Here is a 14,095-nt window from a genome sequence, read left to right as displayed (position 1 = left end):
TTGAAGCTAACACCGCTTGGTAACACTTTCAAATGGTCTATCGGTTGTCGATTATTTATTTGTTTTAGCACCAGTTTCTCGGGTGTTCTGGATAAAATGACTAGCTGCGTGCCAGCGCAGCAGCAAAAGGACCAGGAGCAGTTGCTGAAGGAACTGACTAGCAGTGGCGACGAGATGGACGACCCGGACGATCCGGACCAGGACCACCACCAGCTGGTAGAGCCGACCTTCTCTTTTTCGGTGTGTATACAACAAGCTAGTTTCTTGCGGACCGATTAATAGCCTTTCCAATTCGCAGAATAGTAACACCTGCTGGGTGTGCAACGGCTACTATGGGCCCAACTTTGGGGAGCCGTTGTGCGGCGCCTGCCACGCCTTCCTATACAACGCACAGCGGGCGGAGGAGCTGCTCACAGAGCTCTCCGACGACGAGGATTCTGGGAACGACGAGCCACCGTTCAAGGACAAGCAGGAGGACGAGGAGACCGAAAACGATGTAGACATCATGGGCTTTGAGGATCTAGAGGACCCCCAACCGGCAGCTGTCCAACCGCATCCAAATCCGCAGCCACCAATGGAGCCACAGGATCAACAACCAGCCCAACCAGTTATAGATCTGCCCCAGCCGGTGCCGGAAGCTGCCGCACCACGACGTGAGTCTCCGGAGCGCGACTTTGAGCACGAGAGGGCCATCAATCCCTTCCTGCTGCCCATAAAGCGTCCGCGGGCCACGGGTCCCTTGGCTCTGCCACATTATATGCATGAGCTGGCTGATGGAAGGGCGCGAGTGCATGAATACAATGGCGCCAGCGGAAGTGGCGCAAGTGGCAGCAGCAGAAACATTGTCAACATAATACCCGTCGAGGTTATGCTGAAGATATTCGCCTATCTGGACGATATGTCGCTGTGGATGGCTAGTGAAGTTTGCAAGCAATGGCACGACATTATTGGGAAAAACACGGCCCAGAGCATGTGGAAGGCGTATATCAAGCAGCGCTGGCCGCTGTTCGACAGTTTGGCGGACAATCCCAACTGGTACCGGCTGTACGGGGCGCTGATGTCTTCCTGCTTCTGTCGCACTTGCCTAATTGAGATGGGCGGACGGGGCCAGGACGCACATGAAGCAGATCCACAGCTGGGCGAGCGGGAGCCAGGCAACGTAATGCGCGACAACTTCCTGCGCGGTGAAGCCAATCTGCTGAACAGCTACGAATCTGAGGGCATATCGGCCATACCGCTGGATCGACAAAACAACTACTGGCAGGCGACAATCCTGGGGCCACCAGGGAGTCCCTACGAAGGCGGCAAGTTCTTCCTGTTTATCTACTTTCCGGAACGATATCCGATGACGCCGCCCACGGTTCGATTTCTCACCAAAATCCTGCATCCAAATGTGTCGCGGCATGGGGACGTGGGCATCGACATCTTCCAGCAGCACAACTGGTCTCTGGCGTTGAACGTGGCTAAAGTATTGCTTTCGGTGCAGAGCCTGCTAACCGATCCGTATACTGAGGTCTGCATGGAGCCGGAACTTGGATATATCTATGAGCACGAGCGCGAGCGGTTTGAGCAACTGGTGCGCTCGTGGACATGGAAGTACGCCATGTATGAGCTAATTGCAACGCGCTGAAAGATCATAAGCCCTCCAAGGACAATGGACTGAAAGTTGGAAACTACCCCTCTTTACGTTGTAACTACATATGTCTGTGTATTTAGCTTAGTTGTGCCATCTGGATTGTTTATTTTGGCCTCTCCTCTCACTTTTCCTGCGCCCCAGGTTGAAACGTAGTCGAAATTACTTAACCTTATAATAAATGTATGCTTTAAGTTACGAGTGCCGTCCCCTCACTTCGTCCAGGACACCTTGGGGATGTCAAAGTGCTCGGTTAGCGTGTCCAGGTGCTCGTTGAACTTTTCCACGCGCTCCTTGTGGGTGGTTTGTGCCTTGTCCATGATTCGCTTGTTGCGCATCTTCTCCTGCTGCTTCTTACTGGCCAGCTCGGCCTTGGTGAGCTTGCGTTCGTAACCGCTGGTAGTGGAGGAGGATGTGGCGCCCGCTTCCGCTAAATGCTGCTCCACGAGCGCCTTTTGCAGCTCCTTTTCCTTGTCCTTGCCCTTGTGCTTCTTCTTCTTTTTCTTGAGATCCGAATCGTTCTTTAGCTTAAGCTTGCCCTTGGCTACACAGGCGTACTCGTCGGACATGTCTTTAATGGTTTTTCTATCTGGAAATGGTCTGAAATGAATCCGATCTGTTTAGGTTTTCGTTGTTTTTGTTTACACCAACACAAGGTTGTTGTTGTTATCTTATCATATATTTCGATTTTCGATATATCGATGACATATTATCGAATACATTTTACAATCTTAAAGAATACGTTATTTTTTTATTGTAAATCGTGGTGTTTCCTCAACCTAACCAAGATTAAATTAAGACAAAGGAACAGGACATTGACTCCTCTTAAAAATGTTAATACATATATAATGCTAAATAATAATATTTTCAAGCAGCTATCAAACTTACACAAATCTTAAATCTAAACGGTATAAGCTATGGTAATTGCGATTAGCGTAAATAGCGTATCTTGGTTAACACAGGTTTTGCTTTTCATTATCAAAATGATTGTTAAACTGACTGGATCAACTTCCTTTTTAGTAACACTATTGTTTTCGCTTTGTGAAAATGTTGCTGGTAAGATTTTGTTGAAGTTATAAACTAATTTAATGAAGGCTAAATTTTAATTATTAAAACAAAAGCTTATGACTTGCATCACAAAATTCTCGCCCCATTTGTAAAGATTGGAGGCGGTTACTATTTTATTGAACGAAACCTTCAGAAAAATTGGTTTGATGCCTACGAATCTTGTCGACGACTACAAGCTGAATTAATAACGCTTGAAACTGAAGACGAGCTGCGACTGGTATCCAAATACCTTACGCAAAATAACATTTTCGACCGCTATTGGACCTCGGGAACGGATTTGTCAGAGCAAGGAAAACATGTTTGGTTTTCCAATGGACAGCCTTTATCATCGCAATTGTGGTACTCGGGAGAACCAAATAACAAAGATAAAAAGGAGCATTGCGATGAACTGGGAAATAGGATTAAAGATAAACCTGGAATGAATGATTTAGATTGCAACTCAAAAATTGGTTATATTTGCGAAATACATAGCGAAGAACATTGCAGCCATGGTCATTGAATAGTCAAGTTATATAAGAAAAAATATTGTCAACTTGAAGTGCAAATATTGAATTATAATTTGAGTTACTATTTATACATTTTTTATTTTTCGCTATTATGCGTAAGATATTTGGTGTTCCTATTTGAATGCCACGTTGTATGGTCTTTCTCTTAAGCCGTGTGACTCTCTCTTTCGACTCTCTTGCGCCACCCACGCCGAGGAAAAGCTCGGTGGAAATTGTGGCCGTGCTCGCGAATGAACTTGTTAGCATTTCGCTGGCATTCAGGTTCAGTTCTAATCCAACGGGCGACGGAACAACATACCGTGTGTGCTGTGTTCGCTGGAGGCGCGACTGTAAATATTTAAAAATTGAAAAACATATTCATAATCGGCCCAGGCCAAAACACTGCGAGAAATTCCAGCAGCGAAGTGTTTTCGAATGAGTGGTTTCAAAGTGACCGGTGTGAGCCAATGTCGTGTTTTGTGCCCCTACACACAAAGGAAAATCTATTAAATATAATCATAACAAATGCATTTGATATATAAAAGTTTGAAAGTTAAATAAAAAAATAAAGTTAAAAGTGCGAAGGTGAAAATTCTGCTCAATCCGAACTTCGCTCTTTCACTCTCTTTTTGCTGGCGGAAACTAACGGTTTAGGCAAAAGGTGCCGTAAAAGCTCGCTCCTTTCGCACATGCGTGTGCGTGTGAGAGTGTGGGTGCCTGCATGAGCGTGTGAGTGTGTGTGTGTGTGTGCGTGTGCCCGTGTTAGCATCCTGTAGCCAGTTCTTCACTCAAGGATAATAGTCGTAAAAGCACAACAATGTAATGAACAATATCAGAAAATATCATCATCATCATCAACATTTTCATGGTGTGTGTGTGTGTCTACCAGGTTCTTTTGGCCCACAAACTTTAATGTCCTTCTTTGTCACTTAGTTTTATGCGACAGTCGCCGTCAAACGCGACAATACCAGGGTATTTGCATACGATTTACGATTCCCGTTAGCCTCCAAATCGGACAATCCTAAGGGTTAAGTCTGCCAAGGAGGCTGCGTCTCCTTCCGCACACCCTCTTCAAAACTACACACACACATGCAGTGGTAGCCAAAGGCATGTAACAGGTAACACAACACAATTGACACCTGTCTCGCTTTTGCATTTCCGTCGCTCTCTCGCTCTTCGAGCCTCCTTTGTGGAAGGTCCTGTAATACACGTTCCGTCAATAACAACAGTTGCCACAAAGAGCCATTTCAATGTCATGAAAGGATGTTGAGTTCGCATCAAGTTAAAAATAACTTCCAAGTAGATTTCTGATCTGAATTTCGATCATTGAGAAAATTAATTAATAAAAGAATCGAATTACTTATTTCAAAAAATATATTATCTGCAGTTCAGATTAATTTGTTAATAAATTTAACTAGAAACCTTTAGACTAACTATTCATTATTAAAATAAGAAACTCTCTACATATACTCATGTTTGAGGTCACCGAGAACATGGTTAAATTTGAAATGCACAACTTTTGGCCAGCACATGTTGTTCCAGAGTTTGTCCAGTTTGTTCAAATCTCTTTTTGAATGTCCGAAGTTAAATGGCGAAGAAGAGGGCAACGGGTGGCGGAAAAGTCACCAACTTTTTCATTACTGTTGCACATGAAGTTGAAGTTTGTCGTATACTGGATGACCTTTATGCAAAACAGATCCTGGCACACAACCGCCCACGCTGCCTTTTCCAATGCGGTGCATTATTAAGCGCCAGCTTTTCTATTATTCAGCGCACACATGATGTCTGTGTTTGGGCGGTGTAATAAAAAAGCATGCATTATTCATGCAAAGGCTTCACTGTGGTCAGCCAGCCGTTTTTCCCGCTGTTCGTATTGAAATGCCATTAGCGAAAATCGTGCGATTGGCATTGCGCCGACGCGGCGTATACGCAATCTGGCATTGAGATAATATTTATTCGCATGGTGGCCATTATGCCAGCTGGCCCGAGATTTACATTAATATTGGTGGAACAATGCTGGCCATAATCGTTACGAATGCAGATAATGCCAGTTAGTTTGGCCTAATTAAAAGAGAGAGGGCAAGCGAAACAAAGCCCAAGAAGATTGCCTTCTGCTGATGCGTGAATTTTCGTAACAACAGCGGAAAGTAAAACATTGCAACATTTCGTGGTCGTTTTCAGTGAGTTGATACCGTTTCTGTTTGTGTTTGCCTTGCCGGAGCACGCGTGTGTCTGCGTTACCTTGGACAAGAATAAACCATCCAAACATCCTGCAGCATCCGCGCATCCAAACATCCAAGTAGCCCGGGCATCCATCTACTTGGCCATTGTGGTTGTTCTTGGCTGTTCTCCTCGGCGCGGCCCCTCGCTCATCCTCATTCTGAATCCTTGGCGCAGCAGATTCTAGTTGGTGGCCTACTCTGAAGGTGAGTGCAAACATTCGCTTTTTTCGTCATTTTCCTCGCTCAATCGATTATTCCCTAACTGAGCTCTAACCCAAATAAGCCATGAAGTCGCATAAAGAGCTAGAGGCGAGGCCAGCAAAAATAGCACATAATTAAAGTTTGAATGTTTAACACCCACATCGACAATTTATTCAATTAATTTGTTTTTTTTTGGCCCAGAGATAAATAGTTTGATTTGCCTGCGGAGCGCAAAAAAGCACCTAAATCAATTTGCCAGTCAACGCATCGTTTTTTTATGATTATAATTTTTATGTTTACAATGAGGCGAGAAACGATAATAATCAAATCGGTTCGGTTAACAAAAACTAATTCAGATTCTGTTGCTAAATTTATACACATTTGTCTTAAATGATCGATATTTGCATTTGAGGTATACCGATGTTATTTTGGTTTATATTTAAATAATTCTCACCTTACAATACAAATATTTCCATTGGGCAAAAAGAAAAACCGCTCAAAGCGCTGACGAAGGCAAGCCATACACATCCAAGCAGCGGAAAATGTCAATAAACTTTTCGATTTGTGTCACGTCGGATTTTCTACTACATACGTGGATAAACGACTTCTCTGGCTGAGATTGACATAGCTAACCCCCCAAACACCCCCCTAGATATAGATACTCTGCAGACTGGGCGTGGCATAATGGGCGTGTAATAGAAACAGTTTGTTATAATTAGACAACAGTGACCGGCTATTACAGCTAAACTAGTTACTGGCTAATGGCCATGGTGTTGCCGACTTTTGTGCGCTGAGCGAAGGGAAAACGTGGCGTATACGTAACATTCTTTCTATATCCTATCCACTCCACACCTTAATTACCATTATTAATAGTGAAATAAGACAAAAAGAATATTTATTGTGTCTGTTAATGTATTTATACATTAATGCCAAAACATCATGTGTCGATATTGTCGCAAACTGGAACTTGCGTTTCAGAGCACTTGCTGCGAGAAATGGGCTTCAGGACTGAAACAAAAAGCTTAGGTCACTTATAGTTAGCAATCACGTTCGATATTTACCAGATAAGTTTTTCGCCTTCCGATTGCAGTTTATGGCCTTCAAAATACATGGATTGCGAATGGTGTAAAAGCATTTTTTGTCCTTTTTGACACATCCAAAGTTATCTTTGATGGGACAGATCTTATCACAATGTTGCCCGGCAACAACACCTTTTATTTATAGCAATATTTTTAGGCAATAAATAGTATGTGTGCTGTTTATATTTTACCCAGTAACATTAGCCAGAGTAGCTTCATTTGTAAAACAGGCAAGGTGTGTAAGTCGACTGAGATATGGCTGTAGAATCGGCATTACTAATTTACAAAAAGGAGAATATACAACGCATTCAAGCATGAAATTAAATTAACTATTACTTTCTGTAACAATACACGTTTTCCAATTGCTAGCCCTTGAGTAACAAGAAAGCAGATGGGTCAGAAAATGTCTCCTTCATAATTCATGGCAAACATTACATTAGGTTACTACTACAAATCATGGCAAATAAAATTCACCCGACCTCTGGAACATTTTTATGGCAACCATCTTTGCCAACAGCTCGTAAAACAAGAGCAACAGTCCGCAGTGCCTTACTCTCATAATTTATTTTGCATACACACTCGAACTCATTCGAGTAACAAAACAAGAAGAAAACAACAAGGATACACTCCTCTCGGGCACACAAAAAAACCGAGCATTGAAGGGGAAAAAATTCAATTTCAGAGAATATTTTTGGGAACCACAGCTTCATTCTGTGCAAAAAATAAAATGAGCGAAATATAATTCTCACTATTTGCAACCAGTGAAAGTGAGATGGTAAACCGATAAAAATGTATAAATTTGTGCAAATAATACTATTTTATGGCGCAGATCCGTGACAATATGACAACTGTTTTGATGGCAGAAATAGAAGCAAGTTATATTCCGGGAATAGTCTGATTTATGGCATTAAATGTAAATTTTGTACTAAAATTGATTGGCATTCAAATGGAACGTTGTATATTTTGTGGCTTTAATACATATATTCTCGTAGATTATCAGTGGTTAAACAAAGAAAATTGTGAATTTGTATAAATATTTAAATAATTTTAGAAAAGCTTTAAATTAAGCCAGGAATTCAATAACTTTTTTCCCTTTTTTAAGGCAGCCAAAGACAGCGCGTGAAACGTAATGAATAAATAAGGTTTGGCTGTAGTTCGCCATTTGAGGAGCTTAAGATTTTCCAGCCCACGTGGATGTGGATATATGGATTGTAAAAAGGTGCGAGTGCTTGTGCGTTTGCATATTTCAGCTGCTCCTTTGCACCTTTTACATTTTATATGCCGTGCGGCGGTTGAATTTCAGTTTTTGAGCCGTCGACTACTCCCCCCCGAAATTTTTCTCTTTTGCGCCGACTTTTATTTCAGTTTCCGTTTATGTACACATTTGTAGCCTGGCCAACATCCAGATCTACATCCACATCCACTTCCACACCCAAGCCAACCTTCACCTTTCGCACACACGGAGAGGTCACCATTCCCTGCCAATTTATAAATGCTGTATGTACATGTGTTTTCACAAGGCTTTAACTTGGCCCTCTACCCAAAATGCGCCACAAAAAGTGGGCAAAAAAATAAAAGTGTAATATTCACTTTTTATGCTGAGGCTGGCGTTTCTCGCATGCGACTAAAAACCAGCTGCGGTCCCCGTACTGTGAAAATTTCTCCAACATTTCTCGAAACTTTTGCGGCCCCATGGTCAAGTTTCGGTTGGGCAAACAAAGAAAGCCCGACTTCTTTGCCCAGTTTAGTCCTTGCAGAATCGGAACTTTTGTGGCGTGTTTTTCGGTCGGATTTTCCACTCGAATTTGGGTTAATGGCCACACACATCCGCACATTACTTGTGGAAATTCCTACACAATCGAAGGCATTTCTGGCATTTGATTAGCCAGCTCTAATTTTAATGTAAAACTCGCAAATGGTATGCGTGTAAGTTGAAATTAATTCCGCTGTCAATACATACACCTGTGCAAATTAGTTCCAGTTAAATGCGCTTAACACGGCCACCGAATTAATTTCTGTGTGGCGGATTAGCTAAAGCACCTCTTATCGCCCTGATTTGCGTATTAGATATGACAAACTGACTCACTTACTATACTCAGTGCTAAAATAAATAGTATAATAGTATATTCATAAAGAAAAATGTATAAAATAATTACTGGAAATCTTAACACCTGTGAACCATGTGTGCCATTTTCCCATTGTATCGATTGAATTATTCAGCGATTTAATTCCAAAACCATAATCTGTTACTGCGCATCTCTGTCACTAAATGTTGATTTGATGCTTGTAAATCGAATTGAATAATTAAACAGTTGCCAGCGAACAACAACTGTTCAGCGGCAATCGATCACATAATTGAGATGCGACTTTGATTGCATTCGCAGGCTGTGGAAAATTACACGGCTGTGTAAAAATGCTGGCCTTTTGATGGTGGTCGAGGATTCGGGGTAAGGGGGGGCAATTGGCCTTAAACCGAGATGGCTGTGAATTGGGAGCAACTGTCGAGGTCGTCACATTTGACCCGCAATGCAGCCGGGGCTTAATCTGCCCCACAGTCGCATTCAAATGTCAATTAGTGTTGTTGCTGTGGTTTCAATTTCTCCACTCTGCCCCCTTATCTTTCCGGCTCTTTCCGTCCCATTCCCATTCCCATTCCCAATCCAATTCCATTTCCAATCCCCCGGGAAGCCATCGAGCAATTGAAGGCCACGGAAGGCCATGGAAAGACCGCATCCGGATCTGAATCCTTGGCCAGCGTTCCATAAATCTGGGCCAGCACGAGTACTCGCCAAGGAGTAAGAAAGAATAACAGCTCTAAACTTTGTTTAGCTAGCTGGTAATAAAATTGTTACCCAAAGTGGAGCAAATAAAGCTGTTAAATTAGCATAATTTGTGGATAAAATTGATTTATTCATAACATTGTTAGCTGCTTTCTTAATTTCGAAATGTGCACTATGACCTAATTTAAAACTGAACACATTTTTTAACTAAAATTTTTACTTTCACTCAACTTTGCGGTTGCAGCCAAGTTACTCGAATCCACGTAGTGAATTTGTTGAGTGAAAAATCAGCGAATGCTGTGCAAACCACTAAGCTCCATAAAAACCCACAAATAATAAACGTTTCTGGCACAAAGGACATTTTGCACAGATATCGTTAGAGATATAAAATATATCCAATTGAACACGACTCATCCTGCCTATCTGCAAAGTAGGGCTCTGCTGCAGCAGTCCGGATAGGGAAGATCTAGATTGATATATCCACCGTAGCGGCAAGGAGGCGACAGGATGCTCACTCCGCAGCTGCCAAAGGACTGTTTAAAGTGCATTCCATCGAAACGTAACCAACCCACCTGTGGTAAACGACACGTCCGCTAAGTCCGCAGAAGATTTTGCGGCACTCGTGCGTGGGATCCTTGATGCTGACCCCCGGATTCAGGACGAGTCCCGGGTTGATGGTGCACTTACCGGGATGGTCTGCGGATGAAAATTGAAGCTGAAAATGGAGCTGTCAGCTGTGGTTGTCTGCACTCACTCGGGTCGTACTGGATGTCCTCCCATTCCGCCGACTGGACCGCGTCGGAAAGGATCCAGATGAGCATAACTAACAGGACACAAGTACTCGCGGCCATCGATTCTTCAAGAATGTATCTAAAAATTTAAAAGCTACTTTGTTGCATTTAATACTTTCATTTAATGAATATCGTTTATCGTTTAATTATATTCCATTTGACGTACTTTGCAAAACATAAACGCACAATTTTAAGCATAGTTGCATTTCAAACTAGTTTGGCAATAGATTTGCAACTCTCGACGATCACCTCACCATGGGCACCATCAAGAACACACTTATAGAGATGGCCTATGAACAGATACGATAATTAATTACTTTTGAAATAATTTCAACTGCATAAGTAAACCTCTCAATGGTATAGATGTAGCTCATACCCCTTACCATCAACAGCATAGATTTCATAATTGATGTTGGCAGCCAAAACGCCATGAATCATTATAATTACTGCCAGGATAGTGGAAATTCTGAACTGCGGCATCCTGATCCTGTTTGTGTGTGCTTGTCGCAGTTGGGTTTGCAGGAAATTTGACTAAAAGATTCGATTTTCCCAGCTGTCTGGCCGTAAAGTGCCAGGTCTGCCCTACCCTGCCTCGCTGTCGATTCCGTATGCGCATTTTAATTAAAATGCATTCAGACAGGCGGCAAGGATATGCGGGGGATATGCTGATGAAGTTATCGAATATGTTAATGCAGTTATTTGCAGCTGGATTCTCCTTGTGTCATCTGTTGATATAGTTGCATAATTCGATTAAGTGACGCTGTCTCCACAGCCTCATGTCCTCTGCCCCTTCGATCCATGCCCTTCGACGGGTCAATGTAAATGTTGGTTTATTGGCCTGTCTGTCGTCTTTTGTCTTCCGTAAATTGTGATTGTTGGTGTGCCAGTCGGCGACCCAGGCCAAATCCATTTGAATCCACAAATTTGTGGGCCACCTAATTGATGCAGCTGTGTACTGGTTTACTGTTACTCACATATCTTTGGTCTGCTTTCGGGTCACCCACCATCGAGCCAAGTAGATGCGATTCTAGCTGGTGTGCTGGTTGGTTTTGATTACCTTTCCTCTGGCTGGCTGGCCAATTAGCAAGCGACCTCCATTGTTCGCCAGTTGAAATTAATTGAATCGAGTGGCCTCAGCTGGGCCTGAAATATGCCCTTCAATGAACTCATCTCAACCCCAGTGGTTGGCCAATTAACCGACCCACTCAGAGCTCAAATAAAGACAGCTGAATTTCCCGCCGAGGAGTGAATGGCTTAAGCGAAGAGAAAAGCGGTTCGGGCTTGCTCTATTAGCAGAATTTCTACGGTATTACAGTGTTTTGTTAGCCCTTTTAAATTATATTATTAAGGACTTTTTGCCTCGTAGCTAAAGTGTTACATCTCAAAAGTAGAAAATAATGACTGATAGAGATAAAATCTCTAAAGATTGAACTATATTATATAATAGTATAGTGCTTTCTGGCAGTCTAGGTCGTATTGAATTTAATCAATCATATGGAAATACATTCTGTGGGCCAACTAAAATTACATTTGGCAGCCTAGAAAAATACTTCGGACCAATTTCGGCTGTAGTCCACTATATTTTTTCATATCATTCTCTACACCTGAGCCAACGAATTCCGGTTTCCGCTTTCGCATACATAAAGGCCAAAAATTGTTTCGATCGATAGAGCAATAGAACCATGTACACGGCCATTTGCTAAGGTATTTGCATATATAAAGAATCAACACGTATATGTGGCATAAATAACAAATTGGCCAGGTGAACGCATTTTGCTGTGAGTTGGAATGGGCTTCGCTTGAGGTGTCCAGAAATAGGGGTCAACTTTCGGTCAGGCATTCTTTATTTTTTTTTCTTTTTTTTAGGGAATTTGAGGCGACGAAGCGTTCAAATATTTCCTTTTTATTTTAGGCTGTCCTGAGGCTTTCAAAACAGAGATGGTTATCGAGCCTTGAAGCTCTGGCTGGAGTTTGGCTCGTTTTTTATGGTCGCACATAAAAACACACATCATTATAATTTCAATGACATTAAAGTCCATATCAAAGTGAATGAGATACAAGCGAAATGCTTTATATTTATTGCTCTACTTTTTTGGCGCTTTTAATTTTTGTGACGCCTGCCCGCTGACCCCAGGTGCTCACCAGTTCACCAGCGCACCAGCTCACCAGCTCACCTGTTCGCCACCTCACCTTTCCACCTGGGCACACACTCGCATACAAATTGCTTCCTGTCCCAGTCTCCCAGTGAAATGTCTGCGTTAAAAGGCCAACGGCCATGTGTTTTATTCGGCATTTATTTACGTTTGCAGGCAGCAAGAATCGAAAAAGGGCGAGAAATATATATGCGCGGTACACGTATATATGCGATACAAGGAATGCTTTTAGCCAAAGTCATTCATCCAAACACACGCATTTTTTTACGGCTGCATACATATCTATGTGTATTTGTAATTCTAGCTTTTCACGTTTGTGTTTTTATAGTTGAGAAAACAGATATGACTTAGGCGTAGGCATGTGTAAGCTGAAGGTCAGGCGGATGTTTCGTGTGGAAAAGTTTGCTTTCAGCTTTCACCTGAAAGAAAATCATTTTGTTGAGACAAACGAGAGGAACAAAATTCTCTACAAAATTACATTTTCCGAAAAAAAATAAATAAGTGTGCTATTTTTACGTCAAAGCTAGCACTCCAATCATATATTTCTCAATCAAATTCAATATATATTTTTTTTTATAAAGACCAATTTCATTCATAATAAGTATACGCACTGTTTACCCAGTTCAAATCGAAACAAACACATTGTAGCAATAATTTGCAGTACTTTACACTTTGTTAGCCGTATTATATATATTATTGCATTGCAAATATGAAATATTCAATTGCGTTATGCTTCACTGAATAATTCATGGCCCAAAAATAAACCAACGAAAAACAACGAAAATTTCAAACACAATGCACGCACACAGAGTGAATGAAGTGCAGTAAACAAAATTTCAGCTGGAGAACAACTAAATCCGATTCCGTCACTAAAATTTAGCTTTTTCTAGTTCAAACTTGCGACCTTGTGTACTCAAAGTAAAATCTAGAACCATAATTTGTGATATATTTTTATGTTTGGTTATTGAAGCTTTGCATCTAGAAGTACCCATATAAATAACACTAGAATTCCTTGCATATTTTTTTTTAAATTTGAATAGAATTTTATTCTTCGTGTGCATTTTTTATAGCTAGCTACAGGCTGCAACAACTGCAGAAACCACTGCAAACGACCTTGAAAATGCGGTTTTCCAGTTTTCCAGCTTGCTTGTTTGTTTGCTCGTCTTGTTGTAGTTGCTGCTATTGTTCCTGACAGCAGCACACTGAGTTATTAAAATTTGCTTTTGCAATTGCAGTCTATAAACCGCTTAGCCTTTGTTTCACTTCGAGCAACGAAATACTCTCGAAAATAGATCTCTGCTTTGTGTCCAAAAAAATATTCTGGGGCATCGACTGTGGGCAACGCAATTATAAACAATTTGCGAGATGTGTAAGGGAAAAAGAAATGCACTTTTCAGCCATAAATTACTGTGTGTTTTTGAAACTTAGAAATACCTTGTAATGGGCTTGCAAAAGTGAAGAAATCAGTATGTCAGTCGGGGGAAAATGTCTTTTGATATTTGTAACTCGTGGTTTAAGACAAGAATTTACAATGGCTTTTCTTTTATTTGCAGGTGAGTTGCATTCGAGGAAAGTGTATTATACTCGGGCATGTAAATGGGTAAATATTTTCTGAAGACATTGAAATTGATTAAAATCTTCAATTACTCTCAGTTGCTTCTAATTTTCTTCTGAAGTAACATT

The 14,095-nt window shown here is 41.6% G+C and overlaps 6 protein-coding genes across 8 annotated transcripts in view; 3 read left to right on the top strand and 3 right to left on the bottom strand.

Annotated features, from left to right (window-relative positions):
• Window positions 1–29: 29 nt before the first annotated feature.
• On the top strand, window positions 30–1,831 carry LOC6526824. Its single transcript, XM_002087889.3, has 2 exons — window positions 30–240; window positions 299–1,831. Exons 1-2 carry the CDS (start codon window positions 97–99, stop codon window positions 1,628–1,630), a joined length of 1,476 nt encoding a protein of 491 aa, XP_002087925.1. The 5' UTR covers window positions 30–96; the 3' UTR covers window positions 1,631–1,831.
• LOC6526823 (protein FAM32A-like) lies at window positions 1,683–2,292 on the bottom strand. Its single transcript, XM_002087888.4, has one exon. It carries the CDS (start codon window positions 2,200–2,202, stop codon window positions 1,846–1,848), a length of 357 nt encoding a protein of 118 aa, XP_002087924.1. The 5' UTR covers window positions 2,203–2,292; the 3' UTR covers window positions 1,683–1,845.
• A 298-nt stretch (window positions 2,293–2,590) lies between these two features.
• On the top strand, window positions 2,591–3,271 carry LOC26534489 (C-type lectin 37Da). The gene is made up of 2 exons (XM_015199026.3): window positions 2,591–2,689; window positions 2,755–3,271. The coding sequence occupies exons 1-2, from the start codon at window positions 2,617–2,619 to the stop codon at window positions 3,198–3,200; spliced, it is 519 nt and encodes a 172-aa protein (XP_015054512.1). The 5' UTR covers window positions 2,591–2,616; the 3' UTR covers window positions 3,201–3,271.
• Window positions 3,272–3,467: 196 nt separating this feature from the next.
• LOC6526820 (mucin-5AC) overlaps window positions 3,468–14,095 on the top strand; it is a 37,269-nt gene continuing 26,641 nt past the window's right edge. The window contains exons 1-2 of one of the 2 annotated variants that reach the window (XM_039371164.1): window positions 3,468–3,536; window positions 5,368–5,612. The gene's annotated coding sequence lies outside the window, so the exon portion shown is untranslated. Of the gene's footprint in view, window positions 3,772–5,367; window positions 5,613–14,095 lie in introns of both variants that reach the window. The other variant, XM_015197765.2, reaches the window with a different exon arrangement.
• LOC26535712 lies at window positions 6,488–6,975 on the bottom strand. Its single transcript, XM_015199169.2, has 3 exons — window positions 6,880–6,975; window positions 6,671–6,820; window positions 6,488–6,617 (listed from the first exon to the last, which is right to left on the bottom strand). The coding sequence occupies exons 1-3, from the start codon at window positions 6,905–6,907 to the stop codon at window positions 6,547–6,549; spliced, it is 249 nt and encodes an 82-aa protein (XP_015054655.1). The 5' UTR covers window positions 6,908–6,975; the 3' UTR covers window positions 6,488–6,546.
• Window positions 9,578–10,434, bottom strand: LOC6526822. 2 transcript variants are annotated; one of them, XM_015197991.3, is made up of 3 exons: window positions 10,223–10,433; window positions 10,041–10,164; window positions 9,578–9,990 (listed from the first exon to the last, which is right to left on the bottom strand). In XM_015197991.3, the coding sequence occupies exons 1-3, from the start codon at window positions 10,317–10,319 to the stop codon at window positions 9,888–9,890; spliced, it is 324 nt and encodes a 107-aa protein (XP_015053477.1). In that variant the 5' UTR covers window positions 10,320–10,433; the 3' UTR covers window positions 9,578–9,887. The 2 variants fall into 2 exon arrangements, with proteins under 2 accessions (XP_015053477.1, XP_002087923.2); XM_002087887.4 differs by having other exon boundaries at window positions 9,914–10,001; window positions 10,223–10,434.

The sequence above is a fragment of the Drosophila yakuba genome, chromosome 2L, assembly GCF_016746365.2.
Source record: "Drosophila yakuba strain Tai18E2 chromosome 2L, Prin_Dyak_Tai18E2_2.1, whole genome shotgun sequence".
Lineage (NCBI taxonomy): Eukaryota > Metazoa > Arthropoda > Insecta > Diptera > Drosophilidae > Drosophila > Drosophila yakuba.
Note: the sequence above shows the minus strand (reverse complement) of the source record. Positions and strands in the feature narration are given on the sequence as shown.

What these genes read in the sequence shown, in the direction of transcription:
- LOC6526823 (XM_002087888.4), bottom strand. Translation starts at nt 2,202, where the DNA reads ATGTCCGACGAGTACGCCTGTGTAGCCAAGGGCAAGCTTAAGCTAAAG.
- LOC6526824 (XM_002087889.3), top strand. Translation starts at nt 97, where the DNA reads ATGACTAGCTGCGTGCCAGCGCAGCAGCAAAAGGACCAGGAGCAGTTG. An exon ending in AGCCGACCTTCTCTTTTTCG is followed by an intron (nt 241 to 298) that starts GTGTGTATACAA and finishes TCCAATTCGCAG; the next exon opens with AATAGTAACACCTGCTGGGT.
- LOC26535712 (XM_015199169.2), bottom strand. Translation starts at nt 6,907, where the DNA reads ATGAAGCTACTCTGGCTAATGTTACTGG. An exon ending in ACTCTGGCTAATGTTACTGG is followed by an intron (nt 6,821 to 6,879) that starts GTAAAATATAAA and finishes TATAAATAAAAG; the next exon opens with GTGTTGTTGCCGGGCAACAT. An exon ending in GAAGGCGAAAAACTTATCTG is followed by an intron (nt 6,618 to 6,670) that starts GTAAATATCGAA and finishes TTTTTGTTTCAG; the next exon opens with TCCTGAAGCCCATTTCTCGC.
- LOC6526822 (XM_015197991.3), bottom strand. Translation starts at nt 10,319, where the DNA reads ATGGCCGCGAGTACTTGTGTCCTGTTAGTTATGCTCATCTGGATCCTT. An exon ending in GGACATCCAGTACGACCCGA is followed by an intron (nt 10,165 to 10,222) that starts GTGAGTGCAGAC and finishes TTTCATCCGCAG; the next exon opens with ACCATCCCGGTAAGTGCACC. An exon ending in GGACGTGTCGTTTACCACAG is followed by an intron (nt 9,991 to 10,040) that starts GTGGGTTGGTTA and finishes GTCCTTTGGCAG; the next exon opens with CTGCGGAGTGAGCATCCTGT.
- LOC26534489 (XM_015199026.3), top strand. Translation starts at nt 2,617, where the DNA reads ATGATTGTTAAACTGACTGGATCAACTTCCTTTTTAGTAACACTATTG. An exon ending in GCTTTGTGAAAATGTTGCTG is followed by an intron (nt 2,690 to 2,754) that starts GTAAGATTTTGT and finishes TTAAAACAAAAG; the next exon opens with CTTATGACTTGCATCACAAA.